Genomic DNA, 19,604 nt, shown 5'->3' on the forward strand with positions numbered 1-19,604 from the left:
TAAAGCATGGATGGGATAAAGCAAAGGATGGATGGGATAAAGCAAAGGATGTCTAAACTAGAGGACACCAAGCACACCTGATGGCCATGGTCCCTTGGGAGAGGTCGAGTGAAAGCTGGCATCCTGAATGTTTAAAATCTTAGCTTTCTTTTCCAACCAAGCCCAGAATTCTGGTCGTCAAGCCTTTTACCCTTGAGTCAGGAGATAGGAAACTTTTTTTTTTTTTTTTCTTTTTGAGGAATCTGAGTGTGATGAAGATTTAGAGATAAGAACCTCAGGGGCTTCCTCACCGGCAGCCCAGCTGTGTCTCCCTGCAGAAAAGCCTAGAGGCAGAAAGCTCCACCAACACAAGCAGCACTTTTTAGGATTTCACTAAAAATCAGCACTTCAGTATTTCACTCTCACATATGAAGAGACAACCAAGGAGCACCTGGCTGGCTCAGTTGGTGGAATGGGCAACGCTTCATCTTGGGGTCATGAGTTCAAGCCCCACATTGGGTGTAGAGATTACTTAACAAGAGAGAGAGAGACAACCAAGACCAGAGCCTCTGCCATGAAATAAAAAAACCAAAGTAAACAAACAGAAAAAAGCAACTAGGGCAAAACAGACTCTATGGGGGAAAAGAAACTATCATTTATAGCCCATGAGAATTTTTTTAAAGAAATGATGTCATGGGGGTGCCTGGGTGGCTCAGTGGTTTAAGCCCCTGCCTTCGGCTCAGGTCGTGATCTCGGGGTCCTGGGATCGAGTCCCGAATCGGGCTCTCTGCTCAGCGGGGAGCCTGCTTCCCTCTCTCTCTCTCTCTGCCTGCCTCTCTGCCTACTTGTGATCTCTGTCAAATAAATAAATAAAATCTTAAAAAAAAAGAAATGTCATAACCTCTAGATACTTTACAAAAGAAATGGGTTGGTGCAAGAAGAAAGAGCTCATGAAAATTTAAAACGTGATAGAAGAAACGAAGATTCAAGACTCTGGTTGGAAGACAGAGTTGAGGAACTGTCCCAGAAAGAGATAGAATAGATAAGAAAATTAGAGAACTAGTCTAGGATAGCCAGTATCTGTTCAGTGAACATTCCAGAAATAGGGAACAGTCAAAATAGAGGGGGAAGAAATGATCAATAAAATAAATTCAGGAACTGTCCCTTTACCAGAGGATGTGACTTTCCAGAGTGAAAGCACCCAGTGCCCCAGCACCGTGTTTGGATACACATTGTCTCCAGGCCACAGCATCATAAAATTTCAGAGCATCAAGGACAAGGGAAAGATCCTCTCGGCTTCTAAGAAGGAAAAAAGAAAAGTCACATACAGTATTATCAGGACTCAGAATACCTTCAGACTGTTTTTCTATTATAAGCCTAGTAGCTAGATGGCAATTGAAACAAAGCCTCCTGGTTTCCAAAAGACGGATTTTTGTGCTAAAATTCTGTACCCTGATAAGTTCTGAATAAAATGTGTGAGTAGGAAAAGACATTTCAGACATGCAAGGCCTCAAAAAAAAAAAAAAAAAAAGTATCTCTCATATACCCTTTCTCAGAAGCTACCAGAAGATGGGCTTTATGAGAATGAAAGAGTAAGTCAGGAAGGAGGAAGACCTGGGATTCCAGGAGCAAATAAACCAACCCAAGAAAGCAGTGAAAGAATCACCTAGATCACAGATTGGGAAATTTTCTCTGAAAAGGACAAAACTTTTCCTGTAAAAAATAGTACCTTTTTTTTTTTTAAAGCTTTTAGGCCATTCGGTCTCTGTCACAACTACTCAGTTCTGCTGCTGTGGTGCAAAAGCAGACAATACATAAATGAAAGAGCATGCTGTGGTCCAGTGAAACTTTCCTTAAAAATAGATGGCTATCACTGCATGATGGGCATTACGAAGGGCATGTGATGGAATGAGCATTGGGTGTTCTATGCAACTGATGAATCACTAGATTCTACCTCTAAAACTAATAATACACTATATGCTCCTTAGATTGAATTTAAGTTAAAAAGAGAAATAGGTGGCAGGCTGGATTTGACCCCTGGACCATAATTGGCTGACACCTGTAGATGATGGTGAAGGAAGCCCTTAGGGCACTGGTCCTACGGAGGTATAGAAGACAGTCAGTCCAGACTGTAGCAGGCCAGAAGGCTCTAAGAGAGATGTCTTTAAGAAAATGAAATGGTTAAAACAGCTATGTGTCTGAATTTCTTGAGAAATGATTTAGACCAGCAGTTATAGAACTTTCTTTTTTTTTTTTTAAGATTTTATTTATTTATTAGAGAGAGAGAGATCACAAGTAGGCAGAGAGGCAGGCAGAGAGAGGAGGAAGCAGGCTTCCTGCCGAGCAGAGAGCCCAATACGGGGCTCGATCCCAGGACCCTGGGATCATGACCTAAGCCGAAGGAGGAGGCTTTAACCCACTGAGCCACCCAGGCGCCCCAGTTATAGAACTTTCTAGTCCCAGGCCTTGTTACACTAAAAAAAGTCTTTGATGACCTCAGAATGCTTCTGTTCATGTGAATTACCACTGTTTACCTTATTAGAAATTAAAACCAATAAAAACTTTAAGCACTTACCTATTTAAATTAAGGTAATAATAATAAGCCCAATCCATTATGTTAACATAAATAACACTTTATGAAAAATAATTACATTTTCTAAAATTTAGAAGAGAAACTGGCTTTATATTTTTGTAAATCTTTTTCACATCTGTACTAAAGACATTAAACCAGGTTCTCATATATGCTTCTATATTCAAACTGTTAGGATAAGTTATTTTGGTTGAATTACATTTGTGAAGAAAATCCAGCTTCAGACAGGTTGTTAGGAAAGAAAGGTGTATTTTAATCGCTTTTTCAAATAATTATGGATATTTGTCCTTGTACTACACCAGAATTCAGCAGTTCCTTAAAAATTAGTTCCAGTCTAGAATCCGAGACTGTATCTGCTACAGACTTCTGTACCCCCAAAACTCATATGTTAAAGCCCTGAGGCCCCCAATGTATATTTGGAGGTACAGCCTATAGGGAGATACTTAAGGTTAAATGAGTTCATAAGGGTGGGGCCTTGACCTGATAGAATTAATGTCTTTATAAGAAGAAACTTGTGAGGACACAGTGAGAAGGTGATGCCTGCAGGCCAGGAAGAGAGCCTCTCTCACCAGGAACCACACTGGCCTTCCCAGCCTCTAGAACTGTGAGAAATCAATGTCGTTTAAGCCTCCCTCACTAGGGTATGCTGTGAGGGCCACCCCCATAGATTAATACAATATCAGCTGAGGTTTTTTTTTAACTGGGTTATAGTAAAATCTGTTTTATACTTTAAATGGATCTTTTACCCATACAGTGATTTTTTTTTTAATCATGTACTTAGAAAGTTTACAACATTTAGAAAACACTGGCTCATTATGCTGATCTCTTAAATGTGAACATATTTCATTATATGATCTCAAAATATCACATTGGTTAGTGCCTCTGCTGATTTAGGTAAGATTTTAAGTATTAGGAAACACGCATTCATGTGTCGGATACAAGGTTTGCAAAATTCTAATTTTTGCGAAAGCTCAAATTTTATCATGGGCAATAAATAATGCAGTTGTTTTTCTCGAAGTGCCGAAGAACCACAGCTTGAGTGATATTTGTTCCTTAAGGTAAAATGGTGTTCTGTTTAAAAAAAAAAAAAAAAAAAAAAAGGCGATCAGTTTAGCTTACCACTCAAAGTTACAGAAATACCTTTTCTCAAGACGACCATCCTACTTGAGCAAGCAGCCTAAAAAGACAAGGACTCAAGGATTGAAGCATAATAAAACTAAAAACTTGTACTGCGTTATCAAGAACATTCTGAAGCGAGGTAGCTTCTTTGTTGCTGTGGGCGAGGTGGTAGAGGGCCACCCCGGCCCTTGATGTGGTTTTGCTGTTGCCTGATTCCTGCCAAGGCGGTCGAACTTTACCCCACCAGTGCTTTTGTTCTGCGAGGGTAAATGTCAACGCGTGGAAAAGGACAAAGAGTGCCTTAGTATTATTATGAAAATAGCGTTGACCTCATAGGCCCCTGGAGGGGGCTTAGGGACCCTCCAGGAGGCCATGGACCATACTTTAAGAACCACTGTTTTAGGGGCACCTGGGTGGCTCAGTTGTTAAGCATTTGGCTCAGGTCATGACCCCAGGGTCCTGGGTTTGAGCCCCATGTCGGGCTCCCAGCTTGGCGGGAAGCCTGCTTCTCCTTCTCCCACTGCCTCTGCTTATGTTCCCTCTCTTGCTGTGTTTCTCTCTGGCAAATAAAATCTTTCAGGAAAAAAAAAAAAAAAAAGAACCACTGTTTTAGACAGTTGGTGGAAAGATTGGGGTGGATTCATGTACACAGTATAAAGAAAAATCAAGCAAATGAAGATGAGATAATTATTAATTCTAGTGAAAATAAAAAAGTAGTGTAGGAAGAAACAGTCACTCTTAGTATGTACATAGCCATAATACTTCATTCTGGTGGTGATGATGTCACCATCGGGAGGATGAGAGCCTGGAACGGTTATGTGGGTTGGTTGGGGGAAGGGAGTGCATGTGGAAAGAAAAATAAATTCTCTTCTTCTATAGTGAAGGGTTTTCAATAATGCCTAAAATTGAAAAACCAAGAAGTAGTCATCAAGCAGGCTAGGTGGAAAGATGGAAGTAGCCAGCAACATAACCACCTGTAAGAGGTGAAAGAGGTTACCCTTGGCAAGGAAAGGGACAGAGGGCTGCTGGTTTTCATAACTAGACTTTAACACTTTTTGTCTGCTTGAACTATGGCTACTTTAACTTTTCAATTTTTACTTTGAAAATTTTCAGATATGCATAAAAGTAAAGGAAATAGCACATAAACCCACCATCCCTATCTTCCGGATTCACTACTGGCAACCTTTCCCCCCCGCCCCTCTCTCTTTCTTTCTTTCTAAAGTATTTTAAAACAAGCCGGAGACATCATGTCATTTCACTCATATTTTGATATGTGACTTAAAAATTTGGACATTTTCTTGCATAATAATAATGCTAGCACCCCTAACAATTAATTCCGATGCCTTGGTGTCATCCACAACCGAGTCCATAATTACATTTCCCTGATTGTCTCCAACTCATTTGTCACAAGTGGAAGCAAAACAAGTCACACACGTTACGTTTGGTTTTTATGATCCCTAAATATCTGATTATAAGTTCCTTTTTTTAAAAAAATTTTATTTATTTATTTTGACAGAGAGTGATCACAAGTAGGCCAAGAGGTAGGCAGAGAGAGAAGGGGAAGCAGGCTCCCCGCTGAGCAGAGAGCCCGATGTGGGGCCCGATCCCAGGACCTTGAGACCATGACCTGAGCTGAAGGCAGAGGCTTTAACCCACTGAGCCACCCAGGCACCCCTATAAGTTCCTTTTTAAAAGTAAAGACGTAAATATGATCTGAGATACAAAGAAGGAACTGTGAAGACAGTATGCCAGCAATCGTATTTTGGTGGGGGTGGGACTATGCATGGGGGGAAAAAAAATGAATGGAAAAAGACCAGAAGGAAATAAAATAGAAAGCCAATAGTGGTTGTATTTGGGTAGTAAGAGTATGAGTAATTTTCTCTACTTTTTTGTATTTTCTAATGTTTTTTTGAAAACATGTATTTTATATTTTTATAAATGCTTATTTTTGCAAAAGTTGAAATAGAAAATAAAAGCCCATAGAAGAAAACTGACTTGAGTCAACAGAAAAGAACTTTGAATCTGAATTATGCCTGCCAGCCTCAAACCCAAGAAATAAAAAGCTGCCTGATCTAATGAGCTACTAAAATACGAGGGTGATAAAAGAAGCACTCGAAAGAGGCGAAGTCTGAAAACTCCATTGGTCTTTCAGGTTTCTGTTGGAGGCAGCGTCTGGTGAGCAAGCCTTCTGGCATGTAAGGGGCTGGAGAGCAGGTGTGAAGTAGGCACGGGGTCCAGAAGGACACCAGACCAAGCCTCCCCCAAACTAAGCCAAAGAGGAAGTGCAAGGATTTGGGCTGGGGACCATCATGGAGCAAGACCCACTGGCCATACCCTGTACGACCAAGAGACCACCTGGTGGGTGGGCCTGGTGGGTTGGTTGTCCTGAGATGTAGTTTTGCATGAGTACCTCTTACAGTCAAGATGCATGAAATGAGATGTCAGACGCCAGACTCCTGTCCGGGGGGTGGGACTTGTTCAAGACCCTGGCAAGAAACAAGGAAAGCCCGCATTAACCCGGGGGGCGGGGGGAGCAGGCAGGAGGGTCAGGGAGCCGGAGGAAGCCATTGAGGAGGAAGGTGGCCCCGCATCAAGAACCGGAGTAAATGAGGAAGAGAGCAGCCAGAGCCTGAGGCTTGGTTTGTATGTGGTGGTGGCTGCTCCATTGGTGATGGCTTGGACTTAGAAGGGGCCAGAGTAGTGCCCCCTGCGGCCTGCCGCTGCTACTACATGGCCGCCAGCCTCACTGGCAGTTGAAGTGGAGAAAGTTCTGTGTTTTTTCCCTTAGTCTCCTAGAATGTCTTACTTTCTGGAGCAGGCATGACCAGCTCTAGAAAGGCCATTCCAACTTTCTTCAAACACCCACTAGATTTTTTTTTTTAAAGAGCCACACTAGAAAATCTTGGTTGTCTATGCTTTCATTAAGCCAATGCCCAGATTTTTAGGTCAATAAACTGGGAAGGGTCTGTTTTTTTTTTCATTGTTTTTATTACCATATAATGTATTATTGCCCCAGGGGTACAGGTCTCTGAATCATCAGGCTGAAGGGTCTGTTTTGGGCACGTTTCTCACATACTGGTGGCGAGAGCATTGTTCTCTGATTTCAAAGTTTATATTGTCATGAGGGAAAACAAACCCAGCGACATCTTGTGCTTCATAAGATCCAACTCTGGTACCACGAAATCCACTTTGACCGTGAGAGACCAGTGTGACCTTGTGATCTCCAGCACTTCTGTCTCCCTTGGCACTAAGGCTGTGCAAACAGATACCGTGTCCTGTGTGCCCCACTCATCAGAAAATATCTTCATTTGAAGTCACCTTTGTAAAAACACCAATGTTATGCTTTGAAGAGGTCATAAGCAATAATTGGACTTGATTACTGAGTCTTTGAACCTTAGAACCATGAAACGCCAGGGTCAAAGGTCAGAACAATAATGGAAGGGTCTCACAATGACAGTAGCGATCCATGGCTTGCCTCTCCCACAGCGTCCCCGCCATGTGCTGTCTGGCTCAGCTGGAATGTGGGAGTGTGCTCCAGAAGTTGCTTATTTCAACTTCAATCAAGGGCAACCTCATTTCAGCCATTGATGCAGGCCAAAACCCAGAAGGTCATTATTGACTTTGGTCTTTCTCTCACCCTTCACATCTAGTCTACCAGTAAATCACCTCAGCTTTGCCTTCTAACTGCCTCCAGAATCTTTCCCCCTTCCTTACTGCTCTGAGCCCTGTCACCTGGGGCCAAGCTGCCATCCCCCACCTGGACCACAGCAGCCTCCTCACTGTCCTCCTCACCTCGGCTGCCCCATTTTATCTCCTCTTTACACAGTGGTCAGAGCGATCCTTCTAAGTCAGACAATAGGTCATGTCTCTCCTTTTCAGAAACTCTCCAGTCTTTCATTCAGAATAAAATCTAAAAAGTCTTTACAATAGGATTTTTTTCATTATTTTCTCCCTGTCTTCTCTGCTAGGAATGCATGGACTACAAAGTTATCTTGGGACTAAAGTCTCTTCTCCTTTCCTAGAGCACCTTTGCTCACATGGGAAAACCTGGCCTTTCCTATAAAATGGACCTCTCCCCTAGGCAGCCACTCCCCAGCCCAGCTTTCATGACCTGACCACATCGAGAAATCACACTCCCCAAACAGCCATGTTAGAGCACCTGTCAGGTTTCTGCCCATTCCCAGTAGTTCTAGGAAAATCTGTCCAGGCCCTGCCTGATGCACCCATGTGGAATGTTGGACGTTGTGGGAGAACCGTGGTGTCTGCCAGTTAAGCTGCTACTTAGGAATCCTTTTTATTTACTACCAGCATCACTGTCTCAAACCTTTATTTGTGGCCTCAGCCTTCCGTGGTACCTTGCTCTCCTCTTCCCTCAAGATCCACCATTTTCCCAGGTGACTTTCAACTCTTCCTGGGAACCAGAGGGACCAGCTGCTGGATCTGCTGAAAACCCCCTTCAGAGAGCCACAGTCCCTCCCTATCTTCCCTCATCCTTTCCCTTCTCTTCATGCAGTAAAGCATGCACCCATTCCAACTTGGGCTTAAGGCCTGTGTTGTCTAGATCTTTTAATAGCGTCAGCATTCTCTAAGCCACTCAGTCTCTCAGCCTCTAGCTTTCTTCACACCTGCCCCATCACATCCGTTCTGAGTGCTAATTTTTCTCCCTTCACCAGGCGTCTCTAATCAGCCCTCTCTCTTCTGTTCCTACAGTTGCCGCCCCCTGCTCAAGTCCTTGCCATCCTCCCCTGGGATGTTGAGAGACCCAGTTCATGGCTCTCCATTCTATTTCCCCAGTGCTGTTAGATGACCTTCCAGAAGGTGACTCTGGTCCCATCACTCTGTTGCTCAGCATCCTCTCACAGCATGGTGGTGGGCTAGGATTTCCCACAGAAGTCCAGTCTCCAGAGCATGATGTACACAGACCTCTACCCACTCTTCCCCCATTTCATGACTGTCTACCAGCTATCCTCCAAGCCCCTCAGACTCTACTCTTGCCACTGAAGGGTTTGTTTGGCCCCCAAATTGCCACATTCCAGAGACCTTACATATGCTTTCCCCTCTTCTTAGCATGTCCTTCCCCTCATCTCTACCAGCACCAATCCTACTTACCTCTGAGATCCATCTAAAATGCCACTTCTTCTGTTATTAGTCCTTCCTTTATTCCTTTGGTAAAGACTCATTGAATATTTGCTCTGTTTGGGTATGACACAAGGTACTGAAGATACAGGAATTAAATATGCATCAAAATAGAAACAGTAGTTATCTCCTGATGGTGCATTTATAGAGTTCGTTTTCTTCTCCACTTCCCACCTGTATTTTTTTAAATTTTCTGTGATTAATGGCTATTACCACTGTAGTGAGAGAAGAATGAGAATTGCTTTGAGACTTTTTTTTCCTGTTTCCTTTTAATAACCAGATAAGAGATATTGGAATATGTTTGTAGGCTATAGGGGAAGGCGAATAGAAAAGGAGCTGTTGAAAATGAGGAAAGAAGGAACAGATTTTTGGAGCCAGGTCACAAATGACTGGGAGGCCCTGACCCAAACCTTGGGTCAGGGATTAGCCCTCAGTAGGAGGAGAGGAACCCCCCCCCCACCCGCTAGCACTCCCAGCTCAGAGGGAGTGAAGAGTGGGGACCCCTGCTGAAGTCCGGGAAGGTGCTCCCTTCCCTCAGAATCCGTTCTCCCATCTCTCCACCCTGCAGCGCCTGACTGCCCTTAAGAGCCATTTGTGCACAGATCTGTTGTCCTTCTAGATCTTAACGTCCTGGTAAACAGAACCCACTCTTAATCTTATAATCTCCTCCCCACGCTGCACAGTGTCACGTGTGCTTGAAAATGATTTCGTAAAGTAAACTGCATACCTGTTTTCAGTCCCTTGTTTATTCAGTCTGCGTAAATGAACTGGGGTTCTCCTGGGCAAGACCTTTTTATCTACAGCAGTATTCTTAGCAGTTCTGAGCCGTGTCCTGGGAGCTGAGGAGGGCTTCCCACGGCTCACGTCATTGGCAGAGGCTCACCACCTGCTTCACCATGCGGACCCCTCCACAGGCTCTCACCCCCACTGCTCCCCAGTTGCCACCTGTGGGAATCCTGGGAAACTTGAAACAGAAAATGGTGTGCGCATCCTGGGCCACTGTGGCATTTGCAGCAAGCCTGCAGAGCCTGGGCTCATGCAGTGTCGTGTCCCCTCGGGCTTTGGTTACTGACACAGAAACACATTGTTGGATTTTGTATTTCATCCTCAGACCCTACAGTGAAAATCCAGCCCCAGTAGCTCCCAATGCTATTGCCCAGAGACAATAGCTTCCAAGGCTGATTCTGAGGATAATAGAAAAGTTCCCCGAATATCTTTAGTTCTTCGAGGAGGCAGGGGCAGAATTGTTTTATGTCAGGCCTGTAGGAACAACCCAAGACCAAAGGAGCCTTTGGAAAAACTCTGCTGTGTTCTCGGGGCCTCTCATGACCCAGTTTGCTAATGAAGGCACTGGGCAATTAGAGGCTTACCTAAGGGTCACTTCAGGGTAACAGCAGACTAAATCGTGAGCACAGACTTTGCTGGGAATCCTCGGGACTCAAGTAAGGATTCAAAACAAAATACTTTCAAGAGATCAAAAACAAAAACAAAAAAGACATTTATAGTTTATAAGGCTGTCAGGCAAAGAGCTAAGAATTATTTTTAATCAGCTTATCTCCTGCATTTTGGTGTTATTAATAATGTATTTGAATTAAATCTAAAGATTCGGGCCTTTGGTTTAGTAAACAATACAACAGGTCGCTTTGGTAGGTGTCTTTAAAGGACCTCTGTGTTTAAGAGATGGGCCAGGTTGGTCTTGTTGAAAGGCTGGAGCTGAGTAAATGAATCTCAGTGGCTTTAGAAGTTTGTAATTTTGTATTTCCTGGGTCTCTCTGAACCCAGTCCTCAAAAGCCTCCCTCCCTTACTCTCCTACACTTTCTTCCCTCTCCTTCCACCTCTAGCTTCCTTCCCACACAGCCCTTAGGCCTCCCAAGCCCCATACAACTGTCTGAGGTAAAGAGAACACTTTTCCAGGGCTACTCAGGCATGGTGCCCTCATCCTCTGTCATAGGAATGGAATTCTTGTCTCCTAACCACATCCGGGCCTTCAGGCTCCTCTCATGTTCCTGCCATTTCCTAGGTTTCCGAGGCAAACACTTGAGGAAGTTGCCTCGTCTCCCTCCTCTTAGGCTTAGAAGTCTAGACAGCTGTCTCTTGATCAGGACGGGAAGGAACCCAATTATAGTCCAGGGTCAGCAGGCTAGGCTGATAGCAGGTGGCTTGAGACAGTAGAAGAGTACACAGTTTACTCAAGCTTCTTTTCTATAAAATAAATCTTCCAGAAAAGTGTAGCACATAAACAAACTGCCTTATAAACTACAACCAGCTGGCAAACTCGCAGCCCTCTGCTCTGAGCTCTGTCCTCTCCACCGTTGGCAAAGGCCTGTGGTGGGCCCAGAGCAGCTTCAGAGCCTCTCCACACAGGAGGAGAAGACCTGGAGAAGTACCCTTCATTTAGGCCTGGCCAGGTCTTCTCCTCCTGTGTGGAGAGGCTCTGAAGCTGCGGACCATGCTTCCATCGGCTCTCTACTCTGTAAACCTAACCTGGCCTTCTTCATTCTTTAAGAAGTGATAGGATGAGCAGAGGAGACCCCCACTTGCTGCTCAGCCAGCAACCACCCATCCTGCTGGCTGTCCCCACTGCAGTCCCTAGCACCTTCCACCACAGATAGGTCGCATCTGCCCCTCCCAGCCGTCTTGGAGCCCTTCCTCTTTCAGCCCAGTTCCTTTTCAGAAGTGTCCTTGGTACCTTTGACTTAGGGAGGCGCTGACCTTCTTTTCAAAGTAAATTTTAAAATATAGGTGGATGGAAATGGACAGTTTTCAAAGGATACATTTCCTCACAATTCTGTATCTGTAAATTAGAGAAAGTTGGTATGTATTTGAGGCACTCTTTGTCTCCTTTACCTTATTGTCAGTCTCAGCTGAAATAGAGTGTATTCAGCTGTGGTGTGACACGTGACACTGAATTTTGAATCTTACATAGTGAGACACAGACCCAGTCTTGGCTGCCAATGAGGAGACTGTGTGACTTTTCAGACTGCCAGCCTATTTTCTCAGCCGTGAAATGGGCTGATCGGTGCACTCCCATCAGATGAGTTGAAGAGATTCTAAAAGGCAGTAGGTATGAAAGCGCCCTGCAGCCTAAGGGGGCCAGGTGCCCTCCAGGGTTGTGCCATTTCCTCGCTTACCTGGTACGGGAAAGGAGGTCTGGAGGTACACGTTGTGCACTCCTTCCTTAGGAGGGTGCTTCCAGCCATCTGCCCTCAGTGCCTGTTGGCACAGCATTTAAGCTGACATTTAGACAGCCATGTCCTAGAGAATATGCGGGAAACTTGCAGCCTGCAGAAAGGGAGTGACCCAAATCCCCTGATGAAGCAAAGGAGAGGAGGACAGGATCTTCTTTCGGAAGGATTTTGTTTATGAAGCTCCTCGTGGCTTTTTTACTTTTTCCATGAAAAACTCTTTGTCCTTTTGTCTCCTGCCACTGGCCCTGGTTATGGACAGGGCGTTGATGTGAAGACATTTTCCAAATGGGAGATTAATGAGGTGTTCTATCCAGAGAGAAACCTTCCTCCCATGCTGTAAGGCATGCTGCCCCTGGGAACCCTGCCCCACCCCCATTTGGGTCTTCGTTTTCTTGCTGCCCTTGTATGTAAGGCAGTGATGGGTATCCTTGCTTCTCTGCTGCCTCTCCGCTTTTTCTGGCCTAGGATTTTCTTTTTTAAGATTTTGTTTATTTATGTATTGAGAGAGAGAGAGAGAGTGCATGTCAGGGGTGGAGGGAGAGGGAGTGAATCTCAGACAGACTTGGCACGGAGCCTGGAGCCCAACCCGGGGCTCAGTCTCCATCCTGAGATCATGATCTGAGCTGAAGCCAAGAGTTGGACGTTCAACCAGCTGTGCCACCCAGCCGCGCCCCCCAGCCTCAGATTTGTTTTAAATCTGTGCATAGGATGATTCCCACAATCACTGGATTGTGTTAAAGCAGGATAGGTTCTGCTGCCTGAGGCCACTGTCCCTGGGCCAGAATGTTCCTGATGGCTCTTCAAAGCTTCCTCTTGGGCCCGTTGTATATTCAAAAAAAAGGTTGGTGCAGATTTTTCTAGGATGCAGGCGTGAGCGGGAAGGGGTGCTCAAGTAAGGTGAGAGCACTCTAGGAAACTTCTCGTCTGCGCCATAGTCTGGTTTGGTGGTGTTCCTGTGTGCTGGTAAGAAGGCTGCCTGTCATCGACTGATAAGGAAACAAGCTAAAGGAGCAGAGGTGCCCATTAGGGGAAAATTGGCTCAAACTAACTGAGACGGTGTAGCCTCTGTGTGTTGTTCTCAAATTTTGGTAAGGAGTGGTAGACTTCTGATTTTGCCAAGTTACAGATAATAAATTTTACGAACTCTTGAGGATGAAAAGTGGCCTCTAGTCAGCACTCAGCACCATAATCAGAGGGCTTTGAGGGAGAAACAAGCTCTGTTTAGAGCAAGGACATATGGGCTTGGGGTTGGCAGAGTGTCTGAGAACCTTCTGGAACTTACTGCAAAATTTGGTGCATAAATATTTCAAAGGAGAGAACCTGGGGCTTTCTTTAGATTTTTTTAAAGCAGTTCTTGACCCACTAGTTTACCTGAAAATAGATGCCCAGTCAGGCTGTTGGGAGACTGCCTGAGCTATGTGTGGTGGTTACCCATAGAAGTGTGCTGGGGTTTCCTGAGTCCTTCAGGAAAAATAGGACACAGACCCCAGGAGGCCAGATAGCCTATGACTTGGATACCTGAGGGAATCGGTGGAACTACTCATAAGGTGTGCGGAATCGAAAGGAAAGGAAAGTTTCCCCACGCATGCTAAAGACAGACTGGCAAACAAAATGGACACATAGAAGGAGCAGGGTTGACTGGGTTTGGAGTGCAGTTGAGAAAAGGAAACAAGCTTAATCTCCAGGGGAAAACTTTGTGACCACAAGAATGAATGGGTCGTGGCCCTGTCATTCTAGAGGAGCTTGGAGCGACTCCATTAGTGGGGAGTTTTCAGGAAATGTGGATGTAATAGAAGGACAAGCATGGGCTGACCTTGAAAGGGGCTCTTCTGGAGACCTGCGTGCACTACTTCCCCACCGGGACTGTTGGACGATACCTCGAGTTGGCTCTCTCATTTCTCTTGCATTCAGCACACATGCAGACACCTCCTGAGAGCCAAATTCAGGACCTACTTGCTGCAGCAGAAGAGTCGTGAGCACAGTATTTGAATCACTTATATTTTTGGATAGGAGTGGTTCTTGGAATAATCCAGAAAGTGCAGTTTAAGGGTTGGTTTTTGTTGTTTTTAAGAAAATTAAAGTCCGAATTACAGATCCAAGACTCTATGTATAATGGGGCTCTTTGCACTGAATCAAAGGAAAAGGAGAGTAGTTTTTACCATCCTTTTCCTGTGCTTCTTGGCTGCTATTTTAAGAGTACTGGTTCTTCCTTCAGGGGAAGGTTAGGGTATTTTAGGGGTCAGTGTCTCTCTCGCCTTCCAGGGTAGTAGCCAGCATGTTCCATAGAGGCTGTGTGGTGTGGACAGCTCCTCTGGGCTGGGCTTTCTCCTTTACCCCAGAAATACCCATGGATCCTTCAGATGGCTTTTTTTCAGGAAGTATATTTTGGAGGCTGTGAACAGAATGGTTTGACCCATGAAAAAGAAGGCAGAGGGGATGTTTGCAAGTCCAGGCAGAGAGGTCCCGCAACTGATTAGACTGACCTCCCTCCTCCCGAGCCCCCTCTGCCTTTCAGAACATCTAGTTTTCCTTGCCCACGAATCCATTCCCCACAGTATTTCTCTCAGAGCTTTTCAACTTCTTCATGCCTTTGAGCCCCACCTAACCTCCTCATCCTTCGCCTTCTCCCCCATAGAGCAGAGCTAGAGTGGAGCTTTCCCCTCCCCACTTCTCCCACCGGAGTTGCCTCCCTCGCCTCCCCTTTCCTTCCTGCCTCCTCTCCAGGCCACTCTTCCTCTCTCGTGGATGGGTGCCTCTTCCCTCACCCCACAAACCCAGCACAATCCAGAAGCAGTCATCCACACTCATTACCCTTCCTCCACCAGCCGTGCACCTATCCTTAACCCCGAGCTTCCAGAACTTCATTCCATCATGGCCCACGGAGGAGCCATTGCTGTTTGCCTCGCCTGAGGGCTGTGTGCGCCGGGCTGACGGCAGGTGGATCTGGCTTCCCCTACAGTGGATGGGCCCACAGTGGCAGCCTCTCCAAATCCATGCACAGCACAGGGCCTGAAATTATAGTTTGCCTCTATGTCACCACCACCACCACCACCCCCATCCCATGCCCTTCCCCCTAAAAAGCTGTCCAAAAGATCACCAAGAAACAAATGTGACATGCAAAGATTTTTCTTTGTTTTTATCTTCCTTGACATCCAAGTGACATTTGACTCTCCCTAGTGGTGGCTAAGAGCTCAGACTCAGGCCATGGCTCAGTTCCTGGCTGTGCCTTTCCCCAGCCTGTGACCTCAAACAGGTCCCTTACCATGTCTGTGTCTCAGTTCCCGCCTTTGCAGAGTGAGGATAACAAAACTATATCATAGGGTCACTGCCTGAAATGGCTGCACTGGGGGAAGCTTCTTGTCCCCTCTCAAGTGCTCTGGGTGTGTCTGCTGTGGCTTCTGAGGACTCCTTTCTTTAAGTACCTTTCCCCTATCTCTGGACACCCTGATCTTTCTCCTGTCCCTTTGAGCTCTCTCATTTTTTGTTTTCACTCTCCAGAGTCTCTTTTTGCCCCCTAACGTGGAGAGGTGGTAGAGAGTGCAGCCTTGACTCTCCCTTGCCCTTTCCGTCTGTCTTTCTCGGACCTTCCTGCCGAGGCTGCCAGTTCCCCACCCGTAGATGAGTCATCGACCCAGACCCCAGGCCCACACCCCAGCTGCCTGCTACACAGCCTACCATCTGGATCTCCTCCCTGCCCCTCAGACTCGGCAGTCCCAAAAATATTTTAACGTTTGTTTTATTTTTTAAAAAAAAGCAATAAATGCTCATTATAGAAAATACAGGCAAATTTTAAGGATAAAATATGAATCAGCAGTAATCCCATGACAGCAAACACCACTGCTCAATTTGTCAAGTCCAGTGGGCCTCCGCCTGGGCCAAGTTTCCCCTAGGGATGTTTGGCGATGTCTGGTGACATTTTTGGTTGTCAGCTTGGGGTTGTGGGAGAGGCTGCTGGCATCTATCAGGCAGAGCCCAGGAATATCACCAAACATTTTACAATGCACAGGCTACCCCGCACAACAAAGAATTAGCCCACTCAATAATGCTGGGGTTGAGAAACCTTGTTCTGGACCGTTGTCTTCACATAAATGGCCCAAATAGAATAAGTCGGAATTCCTTTTCTCTTTCTGCCTCCATCCTGCTTCTCTCACCTGTGTTCTCTGTTTCTGTCAGTGACCCCCCCCTTGTCTCCCTCACCCCACATCCAATCCATTACCAAGTCTTCAGATTGCCCATGTGTCACATCTTTGCCTTCTACCCCCATCCCTTATCTTTCTTCCAGTTTTGCTGTTAATGACCACTCACTCAAAGTAATGGAAAGGTGCTCCAGCAGGCCCTTCACCTTGAGTTTCCCTCCCGCTGGGCCTGGCCTGTACCACCTGTGTGCTTGGAGACCTTCTCTCGACCTCCACAGCCTCTTAAATCCAGCCCTCGGAGCCTGAGCTCCCTGAGGGCAGCCGTTTCCTCATCTGATCGGTTTCCGTGCCTAGCTAGAATGTAACACCATTCTGAGCACAGGGTTGGTGCTTGGTAGATCTCTGTAAAATGTGTATAGATGAATGGTTGCGTGAAAGAAAAGCCTGGAAAAAGTTCTCCTGATTCCCTCTCAATCTGTCTTTGCAGATCCTTGGTGAATGGTTTGGTCGGACCATCATTCGCTCTTGTACCAAACTGAGCTACGAGCACGCACAGAGCATGATTGAAAGCCCGACCGAGAAAATCCCTGAGAAGGAGCTGCCCCCCATCTCCCCCGAGCACACCAGTGAGGAGGTGCACCGGGCTGTCTTGAATCTCCACGGAATCGCAAAGGAGTTACGCAAACAACGGTTTGTGGACGGCGCGCTGCGTCTGGATCAAGTCAGTCACTTCTTTTTTTTGGTGCAACCAACAGATTTGACTTATGCTTGAACCCAGCATGCGTGAGGTTCAACATGGCAGTCTTGGGATCTTCCGTTCTTTCTTCCCCAGTCACGGCACTGAAACTGTTCTCTGAGGCAGGCAGGGACTAACTCTTTCCCACCCTCCAAACTTCACAGGCACATGAAGCCCACTGACATGAGCCAAGGCAAAAGAGCGGTGTCTGTGTGGGTGGCCCTGTGACCAGCACTTCCAGCTGGTCTTTCCTGGCCAGGCTGTAACCCAGCATTTGAGCCTTCCCTCACTTTCTACCTCACATCCCTCTGAATGGAGGCAGGGACAGGAACAGGGAAGTTTACAAGGCAGTTGACCAGTATCTGATGATGAGGCTTTTTAAAAAACGTGTTTCTTTTTATCCCTTGTCTTCCAAAAAGAGTCATATGTTTATAAATTCTGGATTCATATTTAAAGAGGCGGAGAGCTGAGGAGACTGGGGAATGTTGACTGTTGAGGAACATGGCAGCCCGGAATGGTACTGATTACTTTTGCGTATCACAGCTCCTCCAGTGGCCCCCTGGGACTTAGGTAGCTGTCACTCAAACTTGGTCACATTTCCATGTCCATTTCCATGTGTGGCAACTCTTAAAACCTAGGAATCCTTTCCTTGCCAGTTATCAGTACGTTATATAGTAGAGCCTGTGTTCTGTATTGTGCAGCTTTTTTTTCTCATTTATATTCTTACCCAAGCCCCTGAGAACCTGCTCTCTCTGCCTGCTCACTATAGGCTGAGGGAAGTCTCTCGGCATTTGAAAAATGAGTTTAGCAGCAGGATTGGCTGAGGGAGACCACCGCCAAGGGGGCAGCCTCACAGAGACATCTTTGTCCGAGCCTTCCAGCGTGGAGGGATCTCAAAAAGCTTTGTTTTAAAACTTGTAATTGAAGATTTCATTTCATCCTAGCTTTTGTGATAAATGTCACTAATGCTTCTCAGCCGGCATTGCAAATAGTTCCTGCTCTTGGTCCTAGGAGTAAGTTAGCAGCATCTGGGGCAAGTGGACGCGCTGTTCTGCCTGTGCTTGAGGGAGTCAGGGCACCTTCTAGAGCTCGCACACTCCTCCTTCCCTGGCCTGAACGGACCTGTCTGTGAATGCTGATGGGCAGTCAGGAGGCCGACTGGCTGCTAGGGAAGCCAGCAGAGCTGGGAGAAGAGGGACCAAAGGTACAGGAGATGACAATCTCCCTTCCTTCCTTCAGGGAAATCCTTGGTGGGGGCAGAACACACCCAGGATCTCACTCTCCAGTGGCTGCCTGGTTGTCAGATCCAAGGATGCTTTTCAGTTCTTGCTTCCTGGACTTGGTTCTGCATTTGGAAGCTCGCCTTTGAAGCTCGCCTCCTGGTTCTCTGCTTCTCTTCAGACATCTCCAGTAATGTCCTGCTGGTCCCTTTGCAGAAGCCTCTTCCTCTGCTGTCCCCTGTAGGATTCTCGTTCCTTGGAGTCTTCTCCACCCTCCTTTTTGTCTGTATCCACACTCCCTGAATGAATTCTTCTACTCTTAGGATTGTCACTACTAACTGGATGCTGATGATGCCCAAATCTGTCTCTCCAGCCCTGCCCTCCTTCCCAAGGCCTCAACAGGCCTCTCCCTCTGCCTTCTCGAACTCTCCACCTGGATGCCTCAGGGTCTCCTCAGCTGGTGCTCGTCCTTCCTTGTGCAGGGATCGGTGCCTGTGGTGCGCTGTGCAGCCTGCCTCACGCTCCCTCCTGCCTCGGCTCCCACTGAGGCAGTTGTGTGCATCAAAAAACCTTGCTGTTTACCCAAATCAAATAAGATATACTGATCAGATAAGTGCATAAAAAAGAAAGCTGTTGTTTCTGTGAAAACTGAAACTGTCTGAAAAGATTCAGGAAGGATGAATCTGTAAAAATTCCGCTGTTTGCCTGTGACAACTATATAAAAATAGGAGGGAAAAATCATAAAATTCAGGAAGAATTCTGTACTCAGATGGCTTTACAGATGTCTACGTTCTCCCTCTCTTAAAGAAACAAAAACTGTAGGGGTGCCTGTGTGGCTCAGGTAGCTAACGGTCCAACTCCTGATTTTGGTTCAAGTCATGATCTCAGGGTTATGAAATGGAGCCCCTTCTCCTGTTCGCTCTCAATCACACTCTCTCACTCTCTCAAAAAAAAAAAAAATTAAAAAGAAACAAAACTACAAATTATAGACAATGAATTATGAGTAATTTATTCAGAAAAAAATGTAGAAATCAATTATCATCCTCTTTTAAAAAGCTTTATATTTTGGGGTGCCTGGGTGGGTCAGTAGATTAAGCCCCTGCCTTTGGCTGAGGTCATGATCTCAGGGTCCTGGGATCGAGCCCCACATCCTGCTCTCTACTCAGCAGGGAGCCTGCTTCCCCTCTCTCTCTGCCTGCCTCTCTGCCTACTTGTGATTGCTCTCTGTCTATGTCAAATAAATAAAATCTTAAAAAAAAAGTTTTATATTTTGAAAAACAATGAATGTACATTTATGTAAATTAAATGATTAGTTATAAATATATCTCATGTACGATTCCCCTCTTTTTTTTTTAAAAGATTTTATTTATTTATTTAGAGAGTGCATGCACGAGGGCAAGTGGAGGGAGGGGCAAAGGGAGAAAGAGAAAGAGAGAGAGTTCAAGCTGACTGCCCGCTGAGCGGCGAGCCCAACACAGGGCTCGATTCCAGAACCCTGA

The 19,604-nt window shown here is 45.9% G+C and overlaps 1 protein-coding gene across 4 annotated transcripts in view; it reads left to right on the top strand.

The window, feature by feature from the left end:
* Positions 1–19,604, top strand: part of LOC111144288 (DIS3 like 3'-5' exoribonuclease 2) — a 359,800-nt gene that overhangs the window by 271,151 nt on the left and 69,045 nt on the right. For all 4 annotated transcript variants that reach the window (XM_022498710.1, XM_022498559.1, XM_022498640.1 and 1 more), the window contains one exon: positions 16,637–16,870. In XM_022498710.1, coding sequence (XP_022354418.1) covers positions 16,637–16,870 — 234 coding nt within the window. The remainder of the gene's footprint in view (positions 1–16,636; positions 16,871–19,604) is intronic.

Source organism: Enhydra lutris, unplaced genomic scaffold (genome assembly GCF_002288905.1).
Source record: "Enhydra lutris kenyoni isolate GAN:26980312 unplaced genomic scaffold, ASM228890v2 scaffoldscaffold1, whole genome shotgun sequence".
NCBI classification, from domain to species: Eukaryota; Metazoa; Chordata; class Mammalia; order Carnivora; family Mustelidae; genus Enhydra; species Enhydra lutris.